The sequence below is a fragment of the Polyodon spathula genome, chromosome 10, assembly GCF_017654505.1.
Source record: "Polyodon spathula isolate WHYD16114869_AA chromosome 10, ASM1765450v1, whole genome shotgun sequence".
Taxonomy (NCBI): Eukaryota; Metazoa; Chordata; class Actinopteri; order Acipenseriformes; family Polyodontidae; genus Polyodon; species Polyodon spathula.
In genome coordinates this window covers 43,993,075-44,019,024 of record NC_054543.1, presented here as the reverse complement: position 1 = coordinate 44,019,024, position 25,950 = coordinate 43,993,075, and the positions used below count along the sequence as shown (strand labels likewise).

Genomic DNA, 25,950 nt, shown 5'->3' with positions numbered 1-25,950 from the left:
CCTCTAGTCTGACCCGAATTAAAAATAAAAACTAAAAAAAACCCAACAGGTTCTCTCCCACAGCTCCAAAACACTCTTCACCCAGCCCCTCCCTCTGCCAGGCTTACATTTCGCTCCTTCATGCACGCTCCCCAAATCACAGGCATGCATTCCCGTCCCACCACGCATTATCTCAATGCACCAACATAGTCCATTAATCCCTAATGGAGGCTCTCCTGCAAATGCGTGTTTGGGGTCGGCTGCAGTCCCGTTGTCTGCACGAAGGAGACCCTTCACTCAGAAACCTGGGCTGGCTGTCGTGTGAGAAAATGTTCGAAGAAGTGGCACCACGTTCTCTTTTATTATTATTTTTGTTTTACTCAATAATTAATTTGATAAAAACAAACATTTTAGCAACCTGTAAAACTATCAAAGCCTAAAAATCTAGTGTAGTTACAAATAAATGAAACGTGGCTTTTTGATTGGTTAAAAAGTTTTTCAGTTAAAATACCGTATAGTGAATAATTTGGGGTCGTGGGTTCATTATTCCTGTGCTCGTTTGGGTCGCCAATCAAAAAGTTTGGGAAACACTGCTCTGTATGACTGCAGGCCTGTGTTACTGCCCCTACCGTGTTTCGATTAGGTAGACCGTATAGACCTCCTGCATGCTCACTGCATTCTTCCCTGTTCTCTTCTCTGCCTCTGAAACACTGATCTCCATTGTCTTTAGCAGAGGCACCCCTTCTTCTGTCATCTGTTGGTATAGCACAAAAAGATGACAACTTTTCATTACACACATACATAAATAAAATAGTTAGCACAGTGCTGTATCCTTTTTGCAGCTGTAACATTGCTAGAAAATGCAATTGCAAAACCTGCGCTGTATTTTTACCCCCCACCCTCTATGTTGTTAATCATTCTATTGTTACTAAAATGATTATTTTTACTTTAATCATTGCTCTCTATTGCTTAGTCTAATTGGTTTCCTTCCATCTTGCTTGCAGGGCTGTGCTTTGCTAAGTTCATCAGAATGATGCCTTATTGGGACCTTTCAAGACTGTTAATGCATTTTCTTCGCAGTGTATGTCGACAGTCAGTAAATCACATGATTTATGAAAAACCAGGAGAGACAATGTGCAATTGTTTATGAATTTATTTATTAAATAAAACGTTTGCAATACATGTATTGTTTGGAAAATCCCGGAGAAACTAGTCTGTATATTTTTAAACGTATGTAAATAAAAGCTTCCTCATTTGTATTCTATTCACACTAATGTACATTTAAAAACATTAAAAATGAAGTCTTCTGTTGTCACGCATTCGGTGAAACAACGTACTGTACTGACAACAGCGGTGGTGTTGCAGAAACATTACTTTATGCAGTCGAAAAAAATCTGTATAAAAAATAAAAATGTTACCACCACTTATACATTATACCCAGTTTGGCGTCAAAATAAACATATTTATTTAAGCTAATTTCTGCTTAAAAACTGGATCAAATAAAAACTGGATCAGATGACCGTGTGTGTGATTTGGAGAATGGCCATTCCATTACTTCTTCATAATACAGTGCTTTATACTGGTATTTTACTAACCAGAGCTCGTAAAAAGTCTAAGGATTAGTCGCGCTCATAAAATCACATTTAAAACAATATGACAGCGATACAAATGTACGTATCAACACAAAAAATGTAACAGAGACCCCAGTGTGAGGACAGTACCACCACAACTTTGCCCGAGTAGTTCCAGCTGCAGCTCTGTGCAACAGCACGGTCGGGGAAAGGCCTGTTCTGATGTACGGTACAGTATCTCCAAAGGTTTTTATAATGTCTGACCTCCAATATTTCTAAGTGTTTTGTTCAAACTGTAGTATCCAATTACCGTGTTGTTGTGTGGGTCAGCGGCGCTGAGGTCGGTGTTTCCGATCACTGCTACATCTTCACTCCTAGAATCCGCCATCCTCTCCAGTATTTCGCTGCCTCGCATGCGTACTGGTAAACACTTGTAATCACAGCCTGGAGTGCAGTATATTACACTACAGTTGTTGATCTCTGGCTGGATCACAAACCGAGCAGCGCAGTACACAATTAACTACTGTGTGGTTGCCACGTACAAAGCGAAGCCGATCCCATAAAAGTTTGATACACATACACAATAACAGAGTGTCGCATTGACAGACGGTTTTATTTGATGCTTTTAGTAATTGCAGATTAATTTTACATAATTTATATTTCTTGAACCTAAAAAAACCCCATAAGGACATAATAAAAATCTGCGTGTTGTTACATAGGGCCATGCAGTGGCTTGAATGCATTGGTCTCCTGCTACACTTGTATAATTTCTTGTGCTGCAAATTGGCTAATGACACTGAATGCAGTTTGGGTTTCCCTACAGCTTAGCTACTGCACTCATACAATAATGGTGCTGTTTTAGCATCATCATGACCAACACTGACTGAGTGACTCCAGAATGTAAAGTGTTATGTAAATTTCCAGGAGATTTGTTGGAGCTACTTACTGGTCCACTTTACTGATTTCAGTCAGTAAATGTATCTTTTATTTGTAAGTGTGACATTAAGTACTGAATGTTCTGCAATTCTCCAAAGTACAATTAGCTTATAACCCTTTTTTCTCTCTCTTCCTTTTACAGTTCTGTAACGGTGCACTGCACTTTTGCCTCGATAAACCTAGCTATGTTGGTTTCCTGTTTATACCAGACAAAGTCATGGTCATTTGCTGATCCAATTACTAAAGTTTATAGATTGAAATAAAATGTTTGCAGTTTAGTGCCAAGCACACCCTTCCTTTTCCATTTCAATTGTAGAAGCCGTTTGTTTAATTTCTTATATTAAATATGGGGCCACTTAAGGAGAAAAAAATAACTGCTTCTCTCTTTGCTTAAAATGATTAAGGGGGACATAATCCCGGATTAGTCCCAAATGCAGTGCTCTGTTTTGTGGTACAACACTGGACAGAGATTCGCCGTTCTTTGTAGATTGCACAGACACTGTGTTTTGTGATATCAGGGATGTCTGTTTAATCCTGTTAAGTTTTTTTTGCCAATGTGAGTCAGAGTGTGGATTTCATATTCAGTATATAATGACTGGTATCTAAATTTACGGTACATGACAAACGCGCGGACAAAATAACATTAATGAAGCAAAATAAATAAATAAATAAAAAAAAAAAAAAAAAAAAAAAAAACCAACAATAACGACGTTTTCGTTTGAATGACTAAAAGTGCTGTTAATTTAATTGAGCGAACAATAAAGGCTACTGTTTTAAAATGAATCTCAGCGTGGTATTCTAATGTCAGTTAACAATTGTGCTTAAACTAGAAACAACATTCCATCTGCAATAAACTATTGCACATCATCAGTGAGACTAAATGTGTGTTAATCAATATTATTATCATAAGCATCAACATTATAGTTCTAGAAATACATTGAATGAAACCTGTTATATTGTATTATACTTATTTATAGCAGCCAGTTAGTCTGACGTTACCACTCGTTTGCATTGCCGTTTTGAAGCACAGGCTGTGCTTTACTGTTATTAAGCAGATGGATATTCTCGGGAGCTCGGGAGAGTTTTCCCGTTTGTGTGGCTGGAGCTCGAGTTTCTGTTTGATATATGATGATGTTAATAAACTCCAGTTCCTGGGCGGCCTCCCCCAGCTGGCTCTTAAACAGCTGGATCCGCCCACACTGAACCACAGCCAAGAAACCCCAAACCCAAGAAACTCCGCTAGAATGAATCTATCTTTAAAAAATGTTCATATTTCTCCGTTTCATATGCACGGACAGGAGCTGTGATCCGCGGATCCTGAGAGTTTGATCTCTGGTTATTGCTACCAAGAGGATGGGGTGCTGGGCTATCTCAACTGTGACATCTGTGCTGTTTCTTTCTTTCAGTGAGTATGGGAGCTTCCTTTCTATCCATAAAAGTTTTTAAAGGAGGTATTGGAATTTTTATGTCTTGGTGAGACTTGTCTCTTACCGGGTAAGAGTGAATGTGAAGTTGTTTGAAAGATAAAGCTGCTTTTTCAATTATGAGTTTAAATCGTAAGACTAGAGCCATTTAGCCATTACAGTACTGGTTGCACTGTACAAGATTTTTGTAAATGTATCATATATATTGTATATATGTAACAACAACGCCATATTATATATATATATCTATATTGTTACTAGTATATATAATATATATATAATATATATATATATATATAACTGGGGTGTTATACCCACAAACCCCGATACATCCATTGCAAAACGAAATATTCTAAACAAAACAAACAAAAAAAAAGTGATTACATTCTTCTGTATTTATATCCAGATTTTAATAACGTCTTAATAAACTCGGCCCTTAGCCTTCTATAGTAGTACTTAAGCTTCACCGTGCTTTTTTCTCTCTCTTGTCAGAATAAGACTTTTAGTTTCGTCATGGTCCACCTTTAGGCACCAGTTTTAATCTTTAAAATTTGACGTGCTTGATATATGGAAAACTGACGTATAAGTCTGGGACAAGCAGGGGTTAAATATGCCAATATGCCAGTATACCACCCATAACGGAAGGTTACAATATAACATTAACTTTACCTCTGTTAAAACCGTGGCTGATTTTCTTCATGGCGTTACTGGGATTACTGGGTTTTAACACTGGAGTAATGCGGCCCCCTTTGTTTTCTGTTGAGGTTCTGTTGACTCTTTGTAAGACAATGCTATGCTCAAGGAAGAGTTTCTGCCGCTTCCTCCCGAATCACATCACATCACGTGTCGTAGTTCTGTGTGACCTACTACAAAGGTATGCGAGACTTTATCTAGGTTTCGCACACCCTGAGTAAATTTATAAATAAATAATAAAAATCACCAAAAGATTCTGAGCACAATTAACCATTTTAAAAAACGTTAGTTACCACTGTGTTTATGTGCAGTATTTGCAGTTTTACCATGCTTTCCCCATAGTTATACGATGCATTTACCATAGTTTACCCTGGTTTGTCGTGTGTATTAATATGCTTTACAATACCTCGTTATTCTTTTACAATGTGTACCTATGATTTACCATGCGCTCCCTATGCTTCATTACTCCTTGCTAAGTGTTTGCTGTGGTAAACCTTTATAAGGGAAGCGCAAATAATAAAAATAAAACCGACACCAGTCCAGATTTCTTAAAGCCAGGATGTTATTCTGTGTTATTGGTGTGTGATATATATGTTACAAACATACCTCGTTTTAGTAAATTAATCTGTGGAGCCCAACATGTTGGTGCAGTACTATATGTTAGTGGAGATGACTCGAATAAAAGTGTCTGTGTGATCCTATAATGATCTGTAACCATGATTGCATGCATCTGTTAACAACTAAACCCAGGTTAGGTTTTAGGTAGGATCAGCCCAATCTGAGGGAATCATATCTGGCGTTGCATGCCCTCTTCTCGTTTCCCGTTCCTCTATCCTCCACCCATATTGCTTGTAAACAAACTTCACTGGAGCTGAGCTCTCCAGATGGAGCAGTAAGCCCTTCTGTTGAAAGTCATCTCATTGTCTCTGTAACACATAGATTTTTGGCAGCGCTTAAAATATACCTTATTCCAAATGTTATTCCTGGCAGGGGGGTGGTGTTTATAAAAGGGTTAAAGATCCTAAATTATGTAAACATTTTAGAGTATATAGGAAAGGCAACTGAAAGCCTCTGTGTGAGTGTAGATGGAGAACAGCGTCATTTCAAACCTTTTAGTTAAACAGTTAAGCTTGTGCAGAAAGTGCTGGTGTTGCCTTTGTGCCTTCGGTCCAGTTCCTATCCCCTCTCCTGCCAAGCCTCCCAATTTGAAAAGCAAGGCTGGTATGAGCCCAGGTCTTCCCAATGAACTGTGGTCCTAATTGCACCAAGCACAGATAGTTCAAAACTTCAAGAGGTATTTCCTGCATGCAGCATTTAGTTTATCTTTAGCTCCCGAGACAGAGGTTACTAGCACTTATCTTTTGGACGTCTTAGAACAAGGCTCGCTTAACTTCTCTCACTGTCCTTTGAGTGCGTTGATGACGGTGGAAAGTATTTCGCATACAGCAGTACAAGAAGAGAACGAGCACCAAGGTAACAAACGACCCCAAAAAGGCAATTCTACCAGAAATGTTCCACCATCCAAACCAGTCGATAGTGGCCCCGGGTCCAAAACTCCAGCCTGGTGCAGAGGCATGTGACCCAACGACCTCTGCTTCAGCTCGGGCCATATCAACATGTACGTCTGCCATCATGGCTTCATGTTGAGCTCTCTCTAGAGTTTGCTTTCTGTATTTCGTTCAGGGCGTGAACAGTCTTAGAACCTGAGGTGAGAGTGGTATTTACAGTGATGCAATATGACACATTGGTGGAACATTGTTTATGTTGTATGGAAGGTGAGTGCGTTCAGAAGTAATACACTAATGAATATCGTCCTGCTGCACTAGCTGCTCGCACAATAGCAGATCACACGCAGTTGTAAATTCATAGTATTAAGTTTCCCATCACAAGTACGTACAACAATTTCATTCATTTGAACACAACAATCAACAGAGCACATAGTTTCATTGCATACCCAACCTGATTACCTTGCTGCATTGCCAACAGATGGACGGCCATCAACACCTTTTGTTGTATAGGATCCCCAGAGGGGATCAGGATCAGATAAGAAATACTGGTAATAGCATAGGGTCCCCGGAATGGGTAGGTGAGTATGGCTCAGCAGCCCATGCTACCCCAACCTGCCATCTCTATTAGCCCTATTAGATCTATGAGTCAGTGGCGTTCATCCAGACAATAGATCAGTAATATCCCTTTCTAATTGGTACACCTTAGCAGTTCCCATCCTGTAATATCTTTCTTCATGCTGGGTAACATTGTCATCATTCATAAGCACAGTTATTAATGCTCTCATGGATCCTAAGGTTATATTTATAGCTTCAATATTTTTGTGTATAGCCATAGCAGCCTCTACTAACCCTTTTGTTGCATACATGTGTGTAGCATCATCATATTGACGCTGAAACTCGTCATTTAAGGTGTTTACCTCCGAGTTAGCAGCCCCTAACCAGCCTGCGATTACAGATAACACTTCTGGTCGGTGTCTACTGTGGGTGTTGTCACCTGAGGTAACCTTACTCTGTGTTACATAACGCTGGACTGACTTGGCTCATAAACAGTTGATGTTGAGTAGAGAAAGTAGAACAGTTATTACTAAATAAGTCTACACAAAAGTTAACGTGGACCTGAACCCTATGCCAAACAACATTTTCCAATAAACCCAGAGGTTCCCCAATCTATGACACGATACTGACGCTGTGCTAGGCGTGGTTCTCCTTCAATCACAATTTCCACGCCCTCTGCCTTTCTACAATCATTATTATGCCACACCCACACATGTGGATACTCACTAGCTACCCGCTGTACTTCCGGTCCCAGCTCATTCAAGTCAAAGAGCTTCTGTGGAGCGAGTCTTCTCTGCCTCCCACAACGATAGTTTTCATCAAACTTCCCTTCTACAATTATATGGGCTCCAGTGTCTATAACGAGTCCCATCTGTGAAATAATATCCAACCCTAGAATACTTTATGTGTTTTTACATAATCCATTTCTATATTGTTACAGAGCTCTCCCATCCTCAATTGCATCGGTTTTGTTTTATATGCAATTTGTGTTCCCCCTCCAACTCCTTCAATAATCACATAGTAGTGAGAGGAACCTGCATGTCAGTGATGGATGCACTAGCTCCCATATCTTATCTACCAGCGTTTCACATTGTTGGCCTCCTAACAACGCATTGATAAACATGCATCCATCACCTCCCTTAGTAACCCTACTGACTTTACATGAGGCCTGATCCCGTCAGTCCCAGTAGCCCGGAATACTGGACTTAATGCATCGTAACATTTTCATACACTCCGCATACCCTGCGGGTTCGTCTGCCAGTGGGGCAGACGGTTGGCCTCAGGTGCTTTGTCTCGGGCCTTTCCACTCTGCTCCTGCACCCATTCCCCAGCATGTTTCCTTTAAATGCCCAGCACGTCCACAGTTGGAGCATTGCGAGTCCTTATTTTGGTTATGTCGGGACTGTGCACGGGAAACACGTTCTGGTTTACCGCACTTAAAACACTGTCCTGTTATACCTCTGCCTCTCATCGGCATTGCGGCTACATCAAATGCATTGATCGCCATAGCTGCCACTTTCATGTGTTCTCTGCTCTCAATGGCAGTTGCCCAATTAATTACAGTATAACATGTGGCACCAGGGTCTACCCCACTTCCATAATTTTCTGAAACTTGGAGCTCAAACCAGCCTTTAAGATGTCATAAAGACAACAGTGTCTTTGTTCACGTCCCCCAGTGCATTTCTGATAGTTAAACCACTCCCTTCTCTAAACATATTCTATTTACTTGCTGCGTATTCAGCAGTCATCTCATTTTTGCCTTGCACTATTCCTACCACAGAGGATTCCCTGCTGCTGTGACAACAGCATTCTTCAGATCCACTATGAGCTGTACAGGCGTACCTCCTCCTGTCTCTATCTATGCATTCTCTCTCTGCCCATATATGGTCATGCTTGCTTTTTTCTTTGCTCCCTGAATCTGCAAATCAGTGGGACAGACACATACCCTCCATGCAATGTTTAACCCAATATTATTTTAGTCCACTCCATTATACTAATTCCTGAACCAAAACTGGCTTCCATTCTCAAACTGTAACAGATGCTGGTTTTGATCTCAAGAGTTGCCAAACACAGTTTACCATCTCCACTTATGCACCTACTTAAAATTCACAGAGTTAAACACCCCAAGACAACCACACAAAACTGCATAGTACCACATAAACCAGTCCAATACTGGTAACATAACTCGATGCTTTACAGCACTACGTTTCTGTTTCACTATCATTTTTAATTGTTTGTTTTCCATTAAAAGAAAATGCTATCTCCCTGCTCAGCTCATGCATGAACTAAACAATCATTAATACACAAATTCTCACCATTACCTATTTTATTTCAAGATGTTACTTTATCTCCTTGCTTAAGCAAAACCAGCCTAACCCAAACAATCATTAGTAAACAACTTCTTAAAATTATCATTCTAAAATGTGACTTTGTTTTGACTCTGTACTTTTGGAAGCTACATATTATAGCTGTTATCTGTGTATTGCCCTGTGTGCTTTTTTTGTTGTTGTTTTTTTTCATTCACATCATGCAGCCTTCATCATTGATCTTCACCATTACAGTATTTCGTGGTCAAGTCTACCAGTCTTGCTTTTTCTTCCTCCTGACACTTTCCATTTCATTTCCGTAAGATAAATTTATATATATATATATCATATATATATATATTATATATATATATATCTATATATATCTTATATTAATGTTCAGTTATCACATTAATCTAGTTATCACCTCTCCTGTGTGTGGCGATACTGCATTTGACCAACTTCAAAAGCAAACTCACAAGAAGCTTCGTAAGACATTTACTTTGATAAACAGAACGCATTATATCTTAATGTGCCAAGGGATCTAATACTAACGCCTAGATCCTGATACTTCAATAACATTTTTATTTTTATCTTAAACATTTTCCTAATAAAACAGTAGCTAATTTCCCCCTTTACTTCTTTTACCCCATGTGATGGGGTACTTTTACACTCAAACAGTAGCATGCACTTGGGGGTTGCTACTTAATATTGTCCTATTAATCCTTATTAACTTGAAGCAATATCTACACTCACAGCAGTACGCATTTTTTTACAGCGATACCCTAGATTAGTTTTTCTCAACCAAATATTCCTGTATACCCCCAATCTGTACCTTCTGCTTCTTCGCCCAGGGTTAACCCCATTATAATCCCAAGTCCCTTCACCTTGGGCATTATTTGTTCCTGTTGTTCTACTACTTGACTCATTTTGCGTCCACACCCTTTTGTCTCGGACTTTCCTCTGACTCTTCCATTAGCTTTTCTGCTCTGCATACCACCATAATGCAGGTCTTTTCCAATGTATCCTTTTTCTGTTTACCATACCAGTCTCTTTGAGCCACATGACTCATTTCACATGACCACCCATCTTGTTCCATTTTATTCCGACATTTTATTCAACCAAATATTCCTGTATACCCCCAATGCAGTCCTACATTGTTCACTTAAAGTGATTACATTCTTATGGGTGTGTTATAATCCTCATGGTTTACACTGTAAACCGCTACCAGTATGATAATAATCTTACACTTGCTATTATCCTCACAGCACTTGCCGCTACCAAAATATGACAATAGACACGCTGTTATCCTCACAGCAACACTGTTGCTGCTACCAGAATATGACAGTAGTTTTTCACTTGCTATTATCCTCACAACAACACTGTTGTTGCTACCACACAAAACAGCAAATAAACAATATGAGTTACTAAATCCCTTTATTGATTGGTTATTGAGATCCGAGGAGTCTATATGCCACTGGCCTAGCGACGTCCAGACTCAATAAGAGTATTCAGTCAATGTTTAATTGGTTTGGTTGAGTAATGTTACCAATACATGGACTTCTTAGACTTCTAGATGATATTTCAAAATAACATGGTTCTCATACAAACATACATTACTAAGAGACACACACAGACACGTACACAGGCAATTTCAGTTGCCTCACTGCAACTTGCCGCACTTAACAGGATAATCACCTTTATGACTTATCCCTTGGGGAGACCAGCACCGAGCTGCACTCACTATACCATCTCTAGCCCCCACAAATCAGAGTACTTAAAACCACCTGCCGGCTTACAATACAAAACAATGAACTTTCACAGCTACAATACACCACTCCGGGAAAGTCCTCAATAATTTTTACAGATACTCTGACACTGCCAGGAAAAAAATCCTTTTTACTTATCCTTGGACCAATAGATCAAGGCAGATGGAAAACACCAGAAACATTGTAGGCAGCAGGCAGCAACCAAAACAGCCTTTGAGTATGTAGATGTAACAGCGAGGTTTATTGTACAGAAGAGAAGTAAAGCAGGCAGTCTCAGTTAGTTCTCTGTCACGTAATCAATAGTTACAACCTCTTATGCCAGTGCACATACTAGATAATGACCAGTCCACATACAATGATCAAAGAAGCAGACCTGTTATCTTGATTGTGCAGTAGAAATTTGGCTCCTGTTCCAAGGGAACCATAAAGGTATGGGCATTGTCTCTGTTACATTTTACGGAAGTTTAGCAAGACGCTGACTCACCTATCCTAATTCCACCCTATGTCATATGCACATATCCTTAGAGAAATTGTACATTATAATTCATTTAACCCCTTCAGTATTGACCTTTAAGAATCAATTCATTTGCTTAAAAACATGTTTTAAGAATCATTGTTGACGTTTAAAGAAGTGATCATTAAAACCTCCTTAACAGCAAGCACACATTACAAAGGAAGTAAGTACATACAAAGCATTCATGCACTGATGAAACAAAATCCATAAAAGTGGCGATGTGCAAAAATAGCTGCATCTTACAGTAAAGGTGCAATCATGACTGGAAAGAAGGGATTGATGGGGTCGTGATTTTCAGTCTCCAAGGTTTTGTTTGTTACAGGTAATATCATATCCACCTTGAGCCACTGTACATAGTTTCAAGTGATCCATTTGTTGTGACAGACCAGCCTTATAATCAGCAACAGACAGCAACAATGCATCGACTACGAGTGTGGACACAAACACACAGGAAGCCCCTGACACAGACACGTAGAGTTTGTATAATAATTCTTGTTTAGGAAAATCCATATCCAGTACCTTGACATTCAGGACTACACCACTGCTCAGAACAGCTCCCAAATATCTGGTAGAGGTTTCTTTTCTTGACATGTACGAATTCTGAGCAAAATGTTAGTTTGCCTTAAGCCCTTGTCAGCTGATGCACTTTACGGCAACACTAATGGGACACTTTGCAGAAACCTGATTAGTCAGAAAGGAAAAAAAGGTGGACCCACATCAGCAGTATCCTTGGAGGCAGGCCCAAGTCAAAGTTCTCTGCAAACCGTCACTGGCTAACTTTTTTACTTGGCTCATGCAGGCACTTATGGATCTCATTTATTTTTGGAACACTAACTGCTGATTTTAATTAGTTTTAAGTTTTTGCTTATCCAGCTTTTTTTTTTTGAAGTTTATATTTTGATGTTTAGCATTTGGTAACATCTGGAACCCCTTTATGGATGTGTACTGTTTCTTTTAATGTTTGTGCAGCTTTATTAGATCACTGTAGTTTTCATATGAAAGGGATTGATCTGGGTTTAATTCAAATTAATACGGGTGATGTGGCATCAAACCCTAGCTCCGGACTCCTGGGATTTCAAACAGAGAGAGCACATCTCATCGTGTCTAAACAAAGACGACTTTGTCCCCTTGTCAAGCCGCAAACCTCTGGATTTTTAAACATAATTTCTGGTTAAGTCCTTGTTTCAAGCCAAGCTTTCCACTAAGAACATAATACAGAGAATAAAAGACATTAATGTCAGTTCTGTCATGTATACATCATGTGATGTGAAGGTAGGTTTTTTTTCCCCACAGAAACAAAACTTTAGAGATTGAATCTGGCAACTTTACTGTATAAGGAAGTGATCTAATTACATACATATTTCATTTTGGTATGGAAGCCATAGTGTGTGTTTAGTTTTTGCTGCATATAAACAGCCTGGTTAATTTATAAGGACCTGCACCCAATCTCAGGTTAGGCCACCGTTTGCCCTGAGCTGCTGGAAGGGATCTCAAGGGATGTGTTTCTCCCTGTCAAGGTAGGGAGAGTCGTTCATGTTTATCCCAAGCATGCTCTACTGGATGTTTATAATGCTGCTGCAAACCCATGCCATGTCACATTTTCAATTTGCATCAGGGTCATGCAAAATCCAATCAGGTAGGCATGCCCTAATAAAGTGACCAGGCAGTGAATGTGCTAGACTACTGGGGGGTTGAGGAAATTTTGGCAACTGCCTGTAACCTATAACCTATGACTTAACTTTGACTTTATTTATAGTATATTATAATAAGGCAAGCATTCATTCATACAAGGGTCCTTATTGCATCTATTTCTTTCAGTATCAACACATTATCTTAAAAAGAGCAAATCAGCCGTCTCAGTACATCAGTACATTCCATTTGATAAAAACATCATTAAAATACAGTCCTGACTCTAAACCCTCTAAACAGTCACATTTGAAAAGTATTGTAGCTCTTTAAAATAGAGTTATGAAAGCGGATTCACAGCTTCATTGTTTCTGTGAGGCTGGAAGTTAATTGAATACATGCAGCTCGCAAGCCTGTTCAAAAGGCTTTGATTAGAAGAAAGACAGGTACAGAGCAACACTGAGCAACACAGATCTGGCATTGTTACAGCGCGGGGAAGAACAGCGCTGGCAGACAAGAGCATAAAGGAACGAATCCAGATTAAAACCGCAGCTCCAGATACCTTTAACTTGCTCCTGCTCCTTTTGGGAGGAAGTCAAGTTTTTGGCTGCTTTTTTAACAGTACAAACCCAGAACCAAAATTTGTGCAAGACACATACATGAGGTCTAGGTCTAGAGGGAAAAAACACTGGTGACGCCCCTCGAGTGGTCAGGTTAAAGGAAGCCACTTTTCTTACGAGCCACATATTATGAGTTTTAAATCTATGTGTCTTTGGGGTACGATCTGGAGGACGTCTGAATAAAACACACCAGGTAGGTATTCCCCCAACAGGGGTTCATCCCTGCTGGCACATATTATATGTAAGTTCCCTGCAATTGGTATGTATATGTATGCTTTTTATAGTGTAGCTAATGGATCTACCCCTTCTGCTATAATTACTGCATTGCTAACGTGCCCAACCAAACCATATACCTGCCTCTAACAAGTACACACAAAGCTCCAAAATACTGTAGTCTAAAGTAAAAGACTGCACACTCGTCACTCCAGCATCAATTCCTAGCATTTACAGGTGAAAAAGAGGAAATACCAGTTGAAACTTATTTATACAGTTGGGAGTCCTGCAAATAATGTGTTGCAATAATCGCAGACAGAGCAGAGCAAATGTGGGAATCATGTCAAGAACTCACATGAGGGATGAATTGAGCTGTTTTTTGTGCCAAAAAATGCGAAGCTCACTATTGTTTAAACTCCAGCACAAAACCAGAACCGCAGTTGAGGTGCAAGCCCAAAGCGGCTGAACAAAGAAGCAGCCACTGGATAAATAAACAGGACTGCGTTTGTGCATTGAGTCATAATCTGCTGCTTGACTTTGGGGTCATAGCTAGAATGTAAAGTCATGAGAACCATACTCCTCTGTGGTGTGACAATATAAATTCCTGTATTGGATACCATTCCTTAAAACATAGCCCCTGCTATTGGAATTTTATAAAATAATCGATCCCCACAAAACCCTTCAAAGGACGAATGTTGAGTGAATTGGGCCTATTTTGCAACTTTCTACAAGAAGTCCTTTGTGTAATAACATAATTTTAAATAGAAACGTACCTTATGGTGCTGAAAATGTTAAGTACATCAAATAAATAATAAACCTAAGAAAATCTAAATGGTTTGACGTAGTAGCTTTCTACAGAACATGTCACCTGTTACACTATGCCCTGAAAGGTCATCAGGATTTTTGCTTTCTCTTTCTTACAGATATCCACGCTCTGACCCATGCAGATTTCGTTCCTGTGAGCAATTTGTGTCAGTGGTGCGACTATTCCAGCCCGGTGTGTGAAGACAATGTGTGCTACAGTAACTGTTCCTTCAGCTCCTTCTGTGAATACCAGAAAGAAATCTGCGTGGCGATATGGTATGTGTTGTCCTTTAGAAAAGAGCACTGCAGAATATCATGTTAGTACACTGTAGTGACAGAATGCTAAAACAAAGGTAAATAGATTTCAGCTCTGTACAACACACACAGTCTGTGGTCAGTCCTTCCCTGTTTCTCAACTTGTCTTCCGAAAGAAAACTGCAATTGGTATTGCTACAGTTGGTATACACATTGAATTACAGCCCTTTGTGAAACCTCACTCAGGCGAGGGAAATTGAGCCAGTTGGCTTCATAAAAACATTGCTGGGAAAAGCAAATGGAAAGCTGGCAGTTCAGACTCCCCTCCCACACATAATAAAAACACAAAACCATCACAGAAAGGGCTTCGGCCTGGTGGAGGGAATTCAGTTCTGTCTGTCGATGAGTAAGAAAGGAGGGAATTGGATTTAATACTTGATTTCTTTTTTCGAACATTTGCAGGAATTCATATTTAACAATTTTCCAGTAGTAGTTTAAACGAGTCAAAGAAAACTGGCATAACACTAAACAGATCATTCATTGGGGCTCCCAGTGGTTCTCCCAGTAAGGACACTACCGCGTGGAGTGCAGGGTGTCATGTTGGGGGCTTGCTAGTTCAAATCCAGGCTGTGCTGAGTTGCTGATCTTGGCTGGGGGCCCACAGGAAGTGCTGCATTAGTCTCCTACAGGTTACTATGGAGCGATAGAGACCAGACAATATAAGGCTTGGACTAGCATCCTCCTTTAATTCTTACTTCTTGGCTCAGAGTCAGGTGGGTTTTATTGTGTCTGTTTGCATTTCTTTCAGGAAGCAGGACAACAAGAGTATTAGCGTCAGGACCATGTGCCATGACCCTCAGCTCCCAGTGGAGAACGCCACGGTTCCCAATTACACCACCAGAGAGTGCCTCATGGTGCAGCAGCCATCGGAGGAGGGAGCACTTTACATATGCGGGTGTATGGGTGAACAGGAGTGCAATGACAAGCTGATATTCGAAAAGGGTGACAACGGTGAGAGATCTTCAAGAGAAGTGTGGTATCTCCTTTGAAAATGCCTTGGTCACTGTGTGACTGCAAAGTGTGCAAGACTGACCCCTGCTGTGCGAAAGAGGTAGAACACATTAGCTTAGAACTGCTCATCCAAACATACTGTTCAGTTGTTAAGATGTTGGGCTGGCAAACTAGCAAGCAAGGTACACCCCAGTTTCATTGGGTACATAGGTTGCCTCCCCCTGTCAAACCACATGTCTGTGTTTGGAATTTGCGTGCCCGTCGGACCGCTTACATCATTTTTTTCACCAATCCACGACATAGCATTGAAGCCATGCCCAGCTGCTGTACTGGAATCAACTCCCCAGTAATGTTGTTGAAGCTGACACCCTGGGATCCTTCAAGAAGCTGCTTGATGAGATTTTGGGATCAATACGCTACTAACAACCAAATGAGCAAGATGGGCCGAATGGCCTCCTCTCGTTTGTAAACTTTCTTATGTTCTTAAGATATCTCAATAACCTGCCTGTAATCGTCTTGCTTATTTGTAAGAAAAAAAGGATACCCAATAAGCTATAGCATTGACTTCAATGCCATTCTTTAGCGGAGATACTGTATATGTAGTTTCTCAGCCAGTATTTGTATGCTATATTTATTTTGGTTGCTTTTATGACCTGGAGAAATAAATCTGATTACCCTCCAAGTGGGAGCACTACAAAATCATCTTAGAGTGAAAGAGAACTCAGAAACATTACAGGAGTGCTTTAGGTCATTAAAATAAGTATGATTTTTTTTTTTCTGGAACAAAAATGGAACACACAGTACTTTTAATTAAATTTACATCAGAGATGAAAACAAGAACATTTCGGAAGATAATTGAAATACGACGTAAACGTACTCATGCCAGTAAAACAGGAAACAGACTTACTGCTCATGGATTCTTCTTGTTTTTTTTTTTCCTGCTGCCTGGTTTCATAGTGCTATGTCAGCACTGTACAGAGTAGCCAGGCTGTGCATAACCTGCCAAGAGAAATAGCTCTATTCTGTGCCTTCGTTGGTTATGCTGTTGTAAAATGAAAACAACTGGATACAGCAGCACCTGTCTGCCTTTGTTGAACAGACCAATAAGCCTGACTTACATTATATGTAAACTTATAAAAACTATGAGATCTAACATGGACAGCCAGCATGGTTTTAGGACAGGGAGATCGTGTCTAACTAACCTACTTGATTTTTTTTTGAGGCTGCAACAGCAACAATGGATAATTGCAAAGCATATAACATGGTTTATTTAGATTTCCAGAAAGTTTTTGACAAAGACCCGCATAAGATTAATTCTCAAACTGAATGCAGTAGGGATTCAAGGAAATGCATGCACATGGATTAGGGAGTGGTTAAGGTGTAGAAAACAGAAAGTACTGATTTAAGAAGAAACCTCAAAATGGAGCGAGGTAACCAGTGGAGTACCACAGGGATCAGTATTACATCCTCTGCTCTTCCTAATATATATTAAAGACTTAGCAAACAATAAGTAAACTTGTTAAATTTGCAGACGACACAAAAATAGGAGGCGTGGCAAACACCGTTGCAACAGCAAAGGTCGTTCAAAATGATCTAGACAGCATTGAGAACTGGGCAGACACATGACATTTAATAAAGAAAAGTGTAAGGCACTGCATGCAGGCAATAAAAATGTCCATTATAAATACCATATGGGAGATGCTGAAATTGAAGAAGGAAAAAAATCTAGGAGTTTATGTTGACTCAGAAATGTCTTCATCTATACAATATGGGGGCTATAAAAAAGGCCAACAAAATGCTCAGATATATAGTGAAAAGTGTTGAATTTAAATCAAGGGAAATAATGTTACAACTTTACAATGCATTAGTAAGACCTCATCTAGACTATTGTGTTCAGTTCTGGTCACCTCGCTATAAAAAGCATATTGCTGGTGTAGAAAGAACAGCAACCAGAGTGATTCCTGGTTTAAAAGGCATGTCATATGTAGACACGCTAAAATAATGTAATCTATTCAGTCTTGAACAAAAAAGACTACACTGTGATCTGATTCAAGCATTCAAAATTATTGACAATGTCGATCCAGGGGACTTTTTCGACCTGAAAAAAGAAACAAGGACCAGGGGTCACAAATAGAGATTAGATAAAGGGGCATTCAGAACAGAAAATAGGAGGCACTTTTTTACACAGAGAATTGTGAGGGTCTGGAACTGACTCCCCAGTAACGTTGTTGAGGCTGACACCCTGGGATCCTTCAAGAAGCTGCTTGACGAGATTCTGGGATCAATAAGCTACTAGCAACCAAATGAGCAAGATGGGCTGAATGGCCTCCTCTCGTTTGTAACCTTTTTTATGTTCTTATGAAAGTTTTCTTGCACTTATTTCACTGAATGTTATACTTGGCAAGAGTTCCTGGAACACACACTCAACTTGAATTGTTTCTATATTTAAACAATCATACTTTTAAATACCTTCAATACGTTTCAGTCCAATGCAGCTTGATGTATGTTCTTGTTTCAATGCAGAGGGTTAACAATCAGAGTAAGTGCGACATTACATGATTACTTCCAGTCTTTTGTTTTTGCATTTAGCCCCTGGAGGGTAACTGCACTGTGAATCCTAGAGAAATGCTATGACCAGCATGTTCTTTTCTCCTTAGGCTATGCAAAGCTGCAAAGCAAAGAGGTCATTCCTGTTGCGGTGATCAGCTTGCTTCCACCTATTCTGGTGGCCATGCTGGCAACCATGGTCTTTTACTTGTACCGCACCCGACAGCAGAGGAAAGAGGCCTGGCCTGCAAAACACACCCAGCGCCAAACCCTGGACCTTCCAGAGAACAGGGACTCTGCGGAATACGATGGGAAGCTGTCTGCCATGATCGACGACAGCCACTCTGACATCTCTTCCACCTGCGCCAACAACATCAATCACAACACTGAGCTGCTGCCCATTGAGCTGGACCGCGTCGTGGGGAAAGGCCGGTTTGCAGACGTCTGGCGGGCCAGGCTAAACCACAATGCCTCGGGCCATTACGAAACTGTAGCTGTGAAGATATTCTCTGCAGAGGAGTACCACTCCTGGAAGAGCGAACGCAAGATCTTCTCGGACGCCAACCTTAAGCATGAGAGCGTGTTGCAGTTCCTGACAGCCGAGGAGAGAGGCACAGGCCCGCAGAAGCAATACTGGCTCATCACAGCCTACCACAGCTTGGGCAACCTACAGGAGTACCTGACCGACCACGTGCTGAGCTGGTCGGAGCTCCTCTTAATGGCGGGTTCTCTGGTGAGTGGCGTGGCCCATCTCCACAGTGACTACACTGCGTGCGGCACTCCCAAAATCCCCATTTCTCACCGGGATATCAAGAGCTCCAACATTCTGGTGAAGAGCAAGACGGAGTGTGTCCTGTGTGACTTTGGCCTGGCTTTGAGACTGGACCCTTCTCTCACTGTAGAGGACTTTTCCAACAGCGGACAGGTAAATGAACAACATAGGGTCACTTTTATCATGACATATGGTACAGTGCAGTGAATTAGGTACATTCTAGAGTTATAATGTATAACCTACATTGCATTGCCGTTAATTGGTATTTAATTAATGGTAATACAATGGATTTTGGATTACCAGGCACCATTTGGAAAATAAACTAGGACCTAATCTGTCATTTTACTTACACAAGAGATGCTAGAGATGTTAATCAAAGGCCCCTTTATTGATTTAAACACTGGTCGTATATAGATCCGCACTCTAGTATTTCTGAATGTTGTTTTTTTTTTTTTTTTTTTTTTTTTTTTTTACTAATTATCAGTATTGGAAGGTTCCAGAATTCTGTTGAATTTGAATGTCAACTGCCAGCCAGAGAGTTGTCTTGTCTGAAGCTTCATTGAAGCCTTTCCTCCTGTCAGGTTGGCACTGCCCGCTACATGGCCCCCGAGGTTCTGGAGTCTCGTGTGAACCTGGAGGAGCTGGAGTCCTTCAAGCAGATGGATGTGTATTCCATGGCCCTGGTCCTGTGGGAAATGGCCTCTCGTTGTGATGTAATTGGAGGTGAGGGTCGTGGATAAAGTAATTGCTTCATAATTAAAAATGCTTCTGAAAAGACTCATCAAGAACGATAGTAAGTAATGAGGCGGGGAAGCATATCATTGTTGCACAGGCTTAAGTGCATAGCATAATGCTAATATGAACTTGAAATATACAGAAACAACAAAGAAGTATTATGCTGAACACATCACAGGATATTAAACTGTCGATAAATGTAATAATACATTAAGTATCAGGAAAGCGCTCATATGCTTTCCCACCTGAATACATTAGATGCTGTAAATCGCAAGTGTTCCTTTAAGGTACTCAGGAAAGATAAAGGACTCACTCTTTGTTTTGTCTCCTTTTTTAAGAGGTGAAGAGCTACGAGCCACCATTTGGGTCTCAGGTGTGTGAGCATCCCTGCGTGGAGAGTATGAGGGACCTGGTCCTGAGAGAGCGGGGCCGGCCTGACATCCCCAGCAGCTGGCTGCTACACCAGGTAGGGAAGTGCAGAGCTGTTCAGTGATATTATATACCCAGATGCAGCCAGTGACCTACACTAGGTGGGAATTGAGACACACATGGGAATTGTATTTCATGATGTTCAATTAAATTGGTCAATAAATCACCCTTGTGGAGAAACACCAGCAGGATTAAAGGTCAGCTGCATTAGGCCTGCCATTAGTTAGGTGATTAGAACAGAGCACAGCAGGACAAGCTTAGAGAAGCCAGGATTATAAACAAGTATTATTCTCTGTGAAAGGGGCATTATATTATGGAGTATGAGAGGGCCTGAATCCGTCATAACCCATAATAAATAACCCAAAATAAATTCATGTTAATTGCCTTAATTTTCAGTGTCCTAATAATTTAGAACATGTGCAGGCCCATTACCAGCAGGCAGTAATAGCATAAATATTTTCCTATTTAGCATTGTCTTCTGGCAAAATAATGGCTTTAGCTTGAACTGTAATTCGTAATGGCCTCTCGGCAGTCCACGTGGCTGCTTTAAAACAGCCTTTAGGAAAGCTCACGTGGCTACGTTTTGTACCTTCTCACTGTTGTCATGTAAACGTTCCCTGCTTGCTGTTCATTAGCCTAACTCCCCCTTGTTGTGGGCTTTCTCTCAGGGGATGCAGTTCCTGTGCAACACTATTGGGGAGTGCTGGGACCACGACCCAGAGGCCCGACTCACTGCGCACTGCGTGGCTGAGCGCTTCAGCGTGATGGGGCAGATGGAGGAGAAAGACAATCTCAACAACAACAATCACAATACCAGCACCACAGGCACGGAGCCCTGGAAACCTGACAGCAATACCCAGGAAACAGCACCCTTCCAGGGGGTTCCATCTGTGATACTGGTGACAGAGGTGTGAAGAAGCACTGCCACATGAAGGGACAACAGCACACCACTTGGTACAGCAGTATCTTCACTTATCTGAAGGATTTCTTAAGTTCTTCTATCTAGACTAAAAAATGTACAGACCATTGCTTTATTGAAGGCTTTTATTCAATGAGCTGGACTATTAGTTAAAACCCGAGACCGATATTGTGCAACAGTGTGTTGTCAGATGTAAATGCATAGGCGCCTACAGTTTTCGTCATGCATTTTCACCTCTTGGTGCCGACATGTTGAAAACGCTGGCAGTAAGGGACTAGATGTAAAACTCATAAGCAAATATGTAATTGTATCCCTATCAGAATAACCCCCTGTGGCAGGCTGGCGAGTGGAAAGAGGCCCAGAGACAGACTGCAGTTCAAAAAAATAACTTTTATTATAAATAAACACAAAAATGAAAGGGCACAAGGGCCAAAACAAAGCAATTTAAACACAAAGAAAGACAAAAAGCAAAACTTACAAAAATAACAATTTCCAGGCTGGGCAATGCCTTCGCTGGATTCAAACTTTCCAAACAACCAAAAAAACCAACCTGCTTCCTCAGCTCCCTCCTCCAAATGAGAAGCAGAGGCCTCCTTTTATGTCCGGTGGCTGGGCGCTGATTGATTGTTAATTAACCTAATCAACTAATCAACCCCAGCCACCTGAACATAATAAACCCAGGCAGGTAGGGAAAGTTAACCCCATCCCTGCCAATTTAAAAAGGGCAGAGCTTTGCTCTGCCACATACCTCCCCCATGTACAACGTACACCGGCTGCAATCGGCCAACTCCCCCCTTCGGCTCTGAGAGCGGCTCCTCCTCCTCCTCCCTCTCGGCTCTGGGAGCGGCGGCTCCTCCTCCTCCCTCTCGGGCTCTGGGAGCGGCGGCTCCTCCTCCTCCCTCTCGGGCTCTGGGAGCGGCGGCTCCTCCTCCTCCCTCTCGGGCTCTGGGAGCGGCGGCTCCTCCTCCTCCCTCTCGGGCTCTGGGAGCGGCGGCTCCTCCTCCTCCCTCTCTGGCTCTGGGAGCGGCGGCTCCTCCCTCTCGGGCTCTGGGAGCGGCGGCTCCTCCTCCTCCCTCTCTGGCTCTGGGAGCGGCGGCTCCTCCTCCTCCCTCTCGGGCTCTGGGAGCGGCGGCTCCTCCTCCTCCCTCTCTGGCTCTGGGATCGGCGGCTCCTCCTCCTCCCCTCTGGGCTCTGGGAGCGGCGGCTCCTCCTCCTCCCTCTCGGGCTCTGGGAGCGGCGGCTCCTCCTCCTCCCTCTCGGGCTCTGGGAGTGGCGGCTCCTCCTCCTCCCTCTCGGGCTCTGGGAGCGGCGGCTCCTCCCTCTCGGGCTCTGGGAGCGGCGGCGGCTCCTCCCTCTCGGGCCCTGAGAGCGGCGGCCTCCTTTTATGTCAGGTGGCTGGGCGCTGATTGATCGTTAATTAACCTAATCAACCCCAGCCACCTGAATATAATAAACCCAGGCAGGTAGGGGAAGTTAACCCCATCCCTGCCAATTTAAAAAGGGCAGAGCTTTGCTCTGCCACACCCCCATAACATCTACAACACTTCATCTGCAAAATCAAAGCTCTTGGTATAATGCGGCAACAGTGCCTTTGGATTCAACATCGAAGAAATGTCTTAATGACTTTCAGGGCAGTGGTACAGTGGTGTTAAAATTCAGGCACAGTTTAGATCATTAACATGTGTGCAAGACTAGATTTGTCATGTAAAAAATAATTAGTTTCCAACCTCATCTCAGACCTTATTAAAACTAGACAAACCTAGCCTAAAAGTGACATTTATTTTAAACACTAAATTACGTTCAAGTTGTAAACTGCCAATAAAAACAGTGTGCAGCGCATTTGTCAAAACATAGGCCTACATCAAAGCAACCATATATCTTGTTTCTTTTTCCCCATTGGGTTACAAAGGAAATTTATCTTTATTTTTCACTGTAGTGGAAAAACAATTATCATAGCGCTGTCATTCTCTGGCAAACACAAACAATCCAAAACAACATGGAGCTCTATAAGTGGAAAAACTGTATTTTATTTTGTACTGAATAATAGCTTTCAAAACAGGAAGATAATCCAGACACTTTTTTTTTTTTTTTACCTAGAGCCGTTATTGCCGTGTATCAAGTATCACAAAACTGAAAAGGTCAGTCCAACTTGAATTAGTTTACAGTAAAGCACTCCTTATACAATGTATCAGTGATAATTTACTGAAGTCCACCTCATTACGAGATGAATCACAAGCTGCAACCTATGGAAAGTTGACTGGAACATGCAAAGCATAATCTTTGTAAACTATTGCATGCAACTTGATTGCTGACAGGAAAAAGCCACAGGTCTGTGCAGAATATGCACCAGTTATATCTGGAAGACCTCTGTGTCTGTCTTTTAAATGTATAATAACACCCCAAAAACAAATACCCCTGTGCACACTTGTTTTATTCTAATGTTGCAATTTGAATATGAATTGCATTTTAAGCAATATTTAATCTAATGTGTACGTGTAATGTGCTTGCAGGTCTTGAGAAGCTGCGGTGTACTGGAGATATACTCTTCACCATGTGGTTGATCGTAAGGATCTTCAGAGTACCTTTATTAAACCATAAGTAGCGTTACATGTCTCCACGGGGTGCTACAACTGTTTAAATAACACACCTGTAGTGATTTAGAGGACAGATCTCAAACCGCAGTGAACTGGACAAGCCATTTTAAAAGGGCTTTGAAACAGGCTTTAAAGTTATAAGTGTAAAATATTGTCAGGACGTTAATGTTACTTAAACAGATGTTGCACCACATGGGGGACGTGTATCTCTTCCTCTTTAAATGCCATGTTAAAGGCTCTGCTGTTGTATGTTCTTTCTGCAGCAGTGCAGTCCTAAGCGCTCTCATCTCCTTGATTCACAGTGTACACTAGTCTTGGGCTTTAGGGAACGCAAGTGGTTATAGCCAATAGCTTCCATCCAAGCTGGGGAACAAACCCAGTCCCAAGATGTCCATTCCTACCTGATCCCACTTCATACTTTAGCTTTACAAGGAACCCAACTTTATGGCAAGTGCAGTGGATCTACAAGGTAAACGTGCAGTTGTTGAGGCACCAAACATCATGGTCACCCTGTGTTGAGCTCTTTTTATATTGGATTTGCATGGTGGTGTTTTTTCAGTAAGGCGGCCCGCCTGCCTGTGTGGGAAAGCACTGCAGGCTCTCAGAGCTGGCAGGCTATCTGGGGTTGGCTCCCCTCTCCGTGGAGAAAGCTTAACACAGGGTATTCCAGAGCAATGCACTTGCTGCCAGCCTGTGGAAAAAACTGCTTCAGTCAAACGATTTATTGTAACAACACACTGCCAGGCTGTGAATTCTAAATATAACAGATTTTTGAGCTTTCCTGATGGCAAGGGAACGATTTGATCACCTCCTACTAAACACAACTGTTAATCCCACCAGGAACTTGAAATCAGTGTGCTACAGCCTGGTGGATAGTGCAAGGAGATCCTGGTTTAGAATTTAAAATACAGTTAGAGCAGGAAGGTAAAATGTGTTTCAGTTTTCTTCTATAGTTCTATTGCAAGGTCTCTTTCCACCTGTTCCTGGGTTATCACATAAGCTCATTGTACACTGTTCCATGCTGCTCTGTAATAGCTTGAAATCCATTTTTAAAGCATCTTGTTTTACATGCTAGTGATATAGAATTAGTCTTCAGTGTTCATATATATGGGGAAAGAACAAAGTTGCATTTCACCCGTTTTCTCAATTGATTACATTATGTTTAATGTGAACCGGTTTCACATCTGTACAGATTTTATATTCAGTGACAATTTATATAATAGATTGATTGCAAGTTATTAATCTCATTAAGCTTCTTTTTTTATGAAATAAAGTATTTTTTATTTTGTCCTTTTCTTCTTACTGTTTTCATTTCAAATTAGTAATTAAACTCAAAAGGAGTTTTGTTTAAGTGGTAAGGAGAACAAGGAAACAGCCAGAATATCTCAGCGACTCTGGTCGATTTGAACACTTCACAACACTAGGGACTCCTCCTGAATTGCATCAAACACCTATCTGTGGTTATCTTGGAATTACCACTAACAGGCACATTCCTCTGAAGCAGAAGAGGAGAGCCCAGTTTCTGTAAATAAATGGACTGCCATCCGACTTGCAATTCTATAGCGCTGTATTTTCAGTCAGACTTTTTAGGTGTTGGCTCTAGGGCTGGTGTTTTGGCTTACTTCTTATGTTGAGCTACCTTGCCTTAATGTTTTGTCTGAAAACTTAAGATAGAAATAGGGTACAAGTTGTCCAAAATGGACTGGGACCCACAAAAGGAGTAATGTCTAATTGCAGCCACAGCAGTGTTGTAGGTACAGGTACAGGTGTATCAATCTGCCCTCACCAGAGGGACACACAGCCACCAGGCAACATTGCGAAGAGCCACTTAACAGCACAGATATGTTCCTTGAATTTAAAATAAATTAAGGTTGTGGCATGTCCACTTAAAGAGATATGTTCATTTTCCTAATTTTATCAAATTTATCAGTTTGGATGGGACAACATATTTATGAGGAGAGCAATGCAGCATATATCTACGATTTAAAACAACTTAAAAAATCGCAGAAACTGTGAGGGCTGGTATTCTAGTATGGTATTAGTATTATAATGTGTTTGGGGGCAGCTGGACTCTCTGCAGAAAGGTTTGTACATGCTATGAGGTTTCATTACTGGCCAAGAGAAGACTTCAAATTACTGCTGGAGCATCACGATTACCACACTGGTTACT

At 41.3% G+C, this 25,950-nt stretch overlaps 2 protein-coding genes across 4 annotated transcripts in view; one reads left to right on the top strand and one right to left on the bottom strand.

Moving 5' to 3' along the window:
* LOC121322379 (sorting nexin-4-like) overlaps positions 1-1,998 on the bottom strand; it is a 23,787-nt gene extending 21,789 nt beyond the window's left edge. The window contains exons 1-2 of the mRNA XM_041262242.1: positions 1,861-1,998; positions 609-733 (exon numbers count right to left, since the gene is read on the bottom strand). Of these exons, the coding sequence (XP_041118176.1) occupies positions 609-733; positions 1,861-1,965 (230 nt within the window). The 5' untranslated portion in view covers positions 1,966-1,998. The remainder of the gene's footprint in view (positions 1-608; positions 734-1,860) is intronic.
* A 1,667-nt stretch (positions 1,999-3,665) lies between these two features.
* On the top strand, positions 3,666-25,932 carry tgfbr2l (transforming growth factor beta receptor-like). Of its 3 annotated transcripts, XR_005951031.1 has the most exons (9): positions 3,666-3,891; positions 14,638-14,794; positions 15,582-15,784; positions 18,442-19,256; positions 19,685-19,826; positions 20,177-20,304; positions 20,936-21,221; positions 23,284-23,324; positions 23,697-25,932. XR_005951031.1 is itself a non-coding variant. In XM_041262240.1 (8 exons), exons 1-7 carry the CDS (start codon positions 3,840-3,842, stop codon positions 21,179-21,181), a joined length of 1,743 nt encoding a protein of 580 aa, XP_041118174.1. In that variant the 5' UTR covers positions 3,666-3,839; the 3' UTR covers positions 21,182-21,221; positions 23,697-25,932. The 3 variants fall into 3 exon arrangements, 2 of the variants coding, with proteins under 2 accessions (XP_041118174.1, XP_041118173.1); XM_041262240.1 differs by lacking the exon at positions 23,284-23,324; XM_041262239.1 differs by having other exon boundaries at positions 23,284-25,932.
* Positions 25,933-25,950: the final 18 nt, after the last annotated feature.

Bases quoted from the DNA above. Each gene is read 5' to 3' on its own strand.
- tgfbr2l (XM_041262240.1), top strand. From the start codon at position 3,840: ATGGGGTGCTGGGCTATCTCAACTGTGACATCTGTGCTGTTTCTTTCT. The intron at 3,892-14,637 runs GTGAGTATGGGA...TCTTTCTTACAG, and splicing joins TGTGCTGTTTCTTTCTTTCA to ATATCCACGCTCTGACCCAT. The intron at 19,827-20,176 runs GTGAGGGTCGTG...TCCTTTTTTAAG, and splicing joins TCGTTGTGATGTAATTGGAG to AGGTGAAGAGCTACGAGCCA.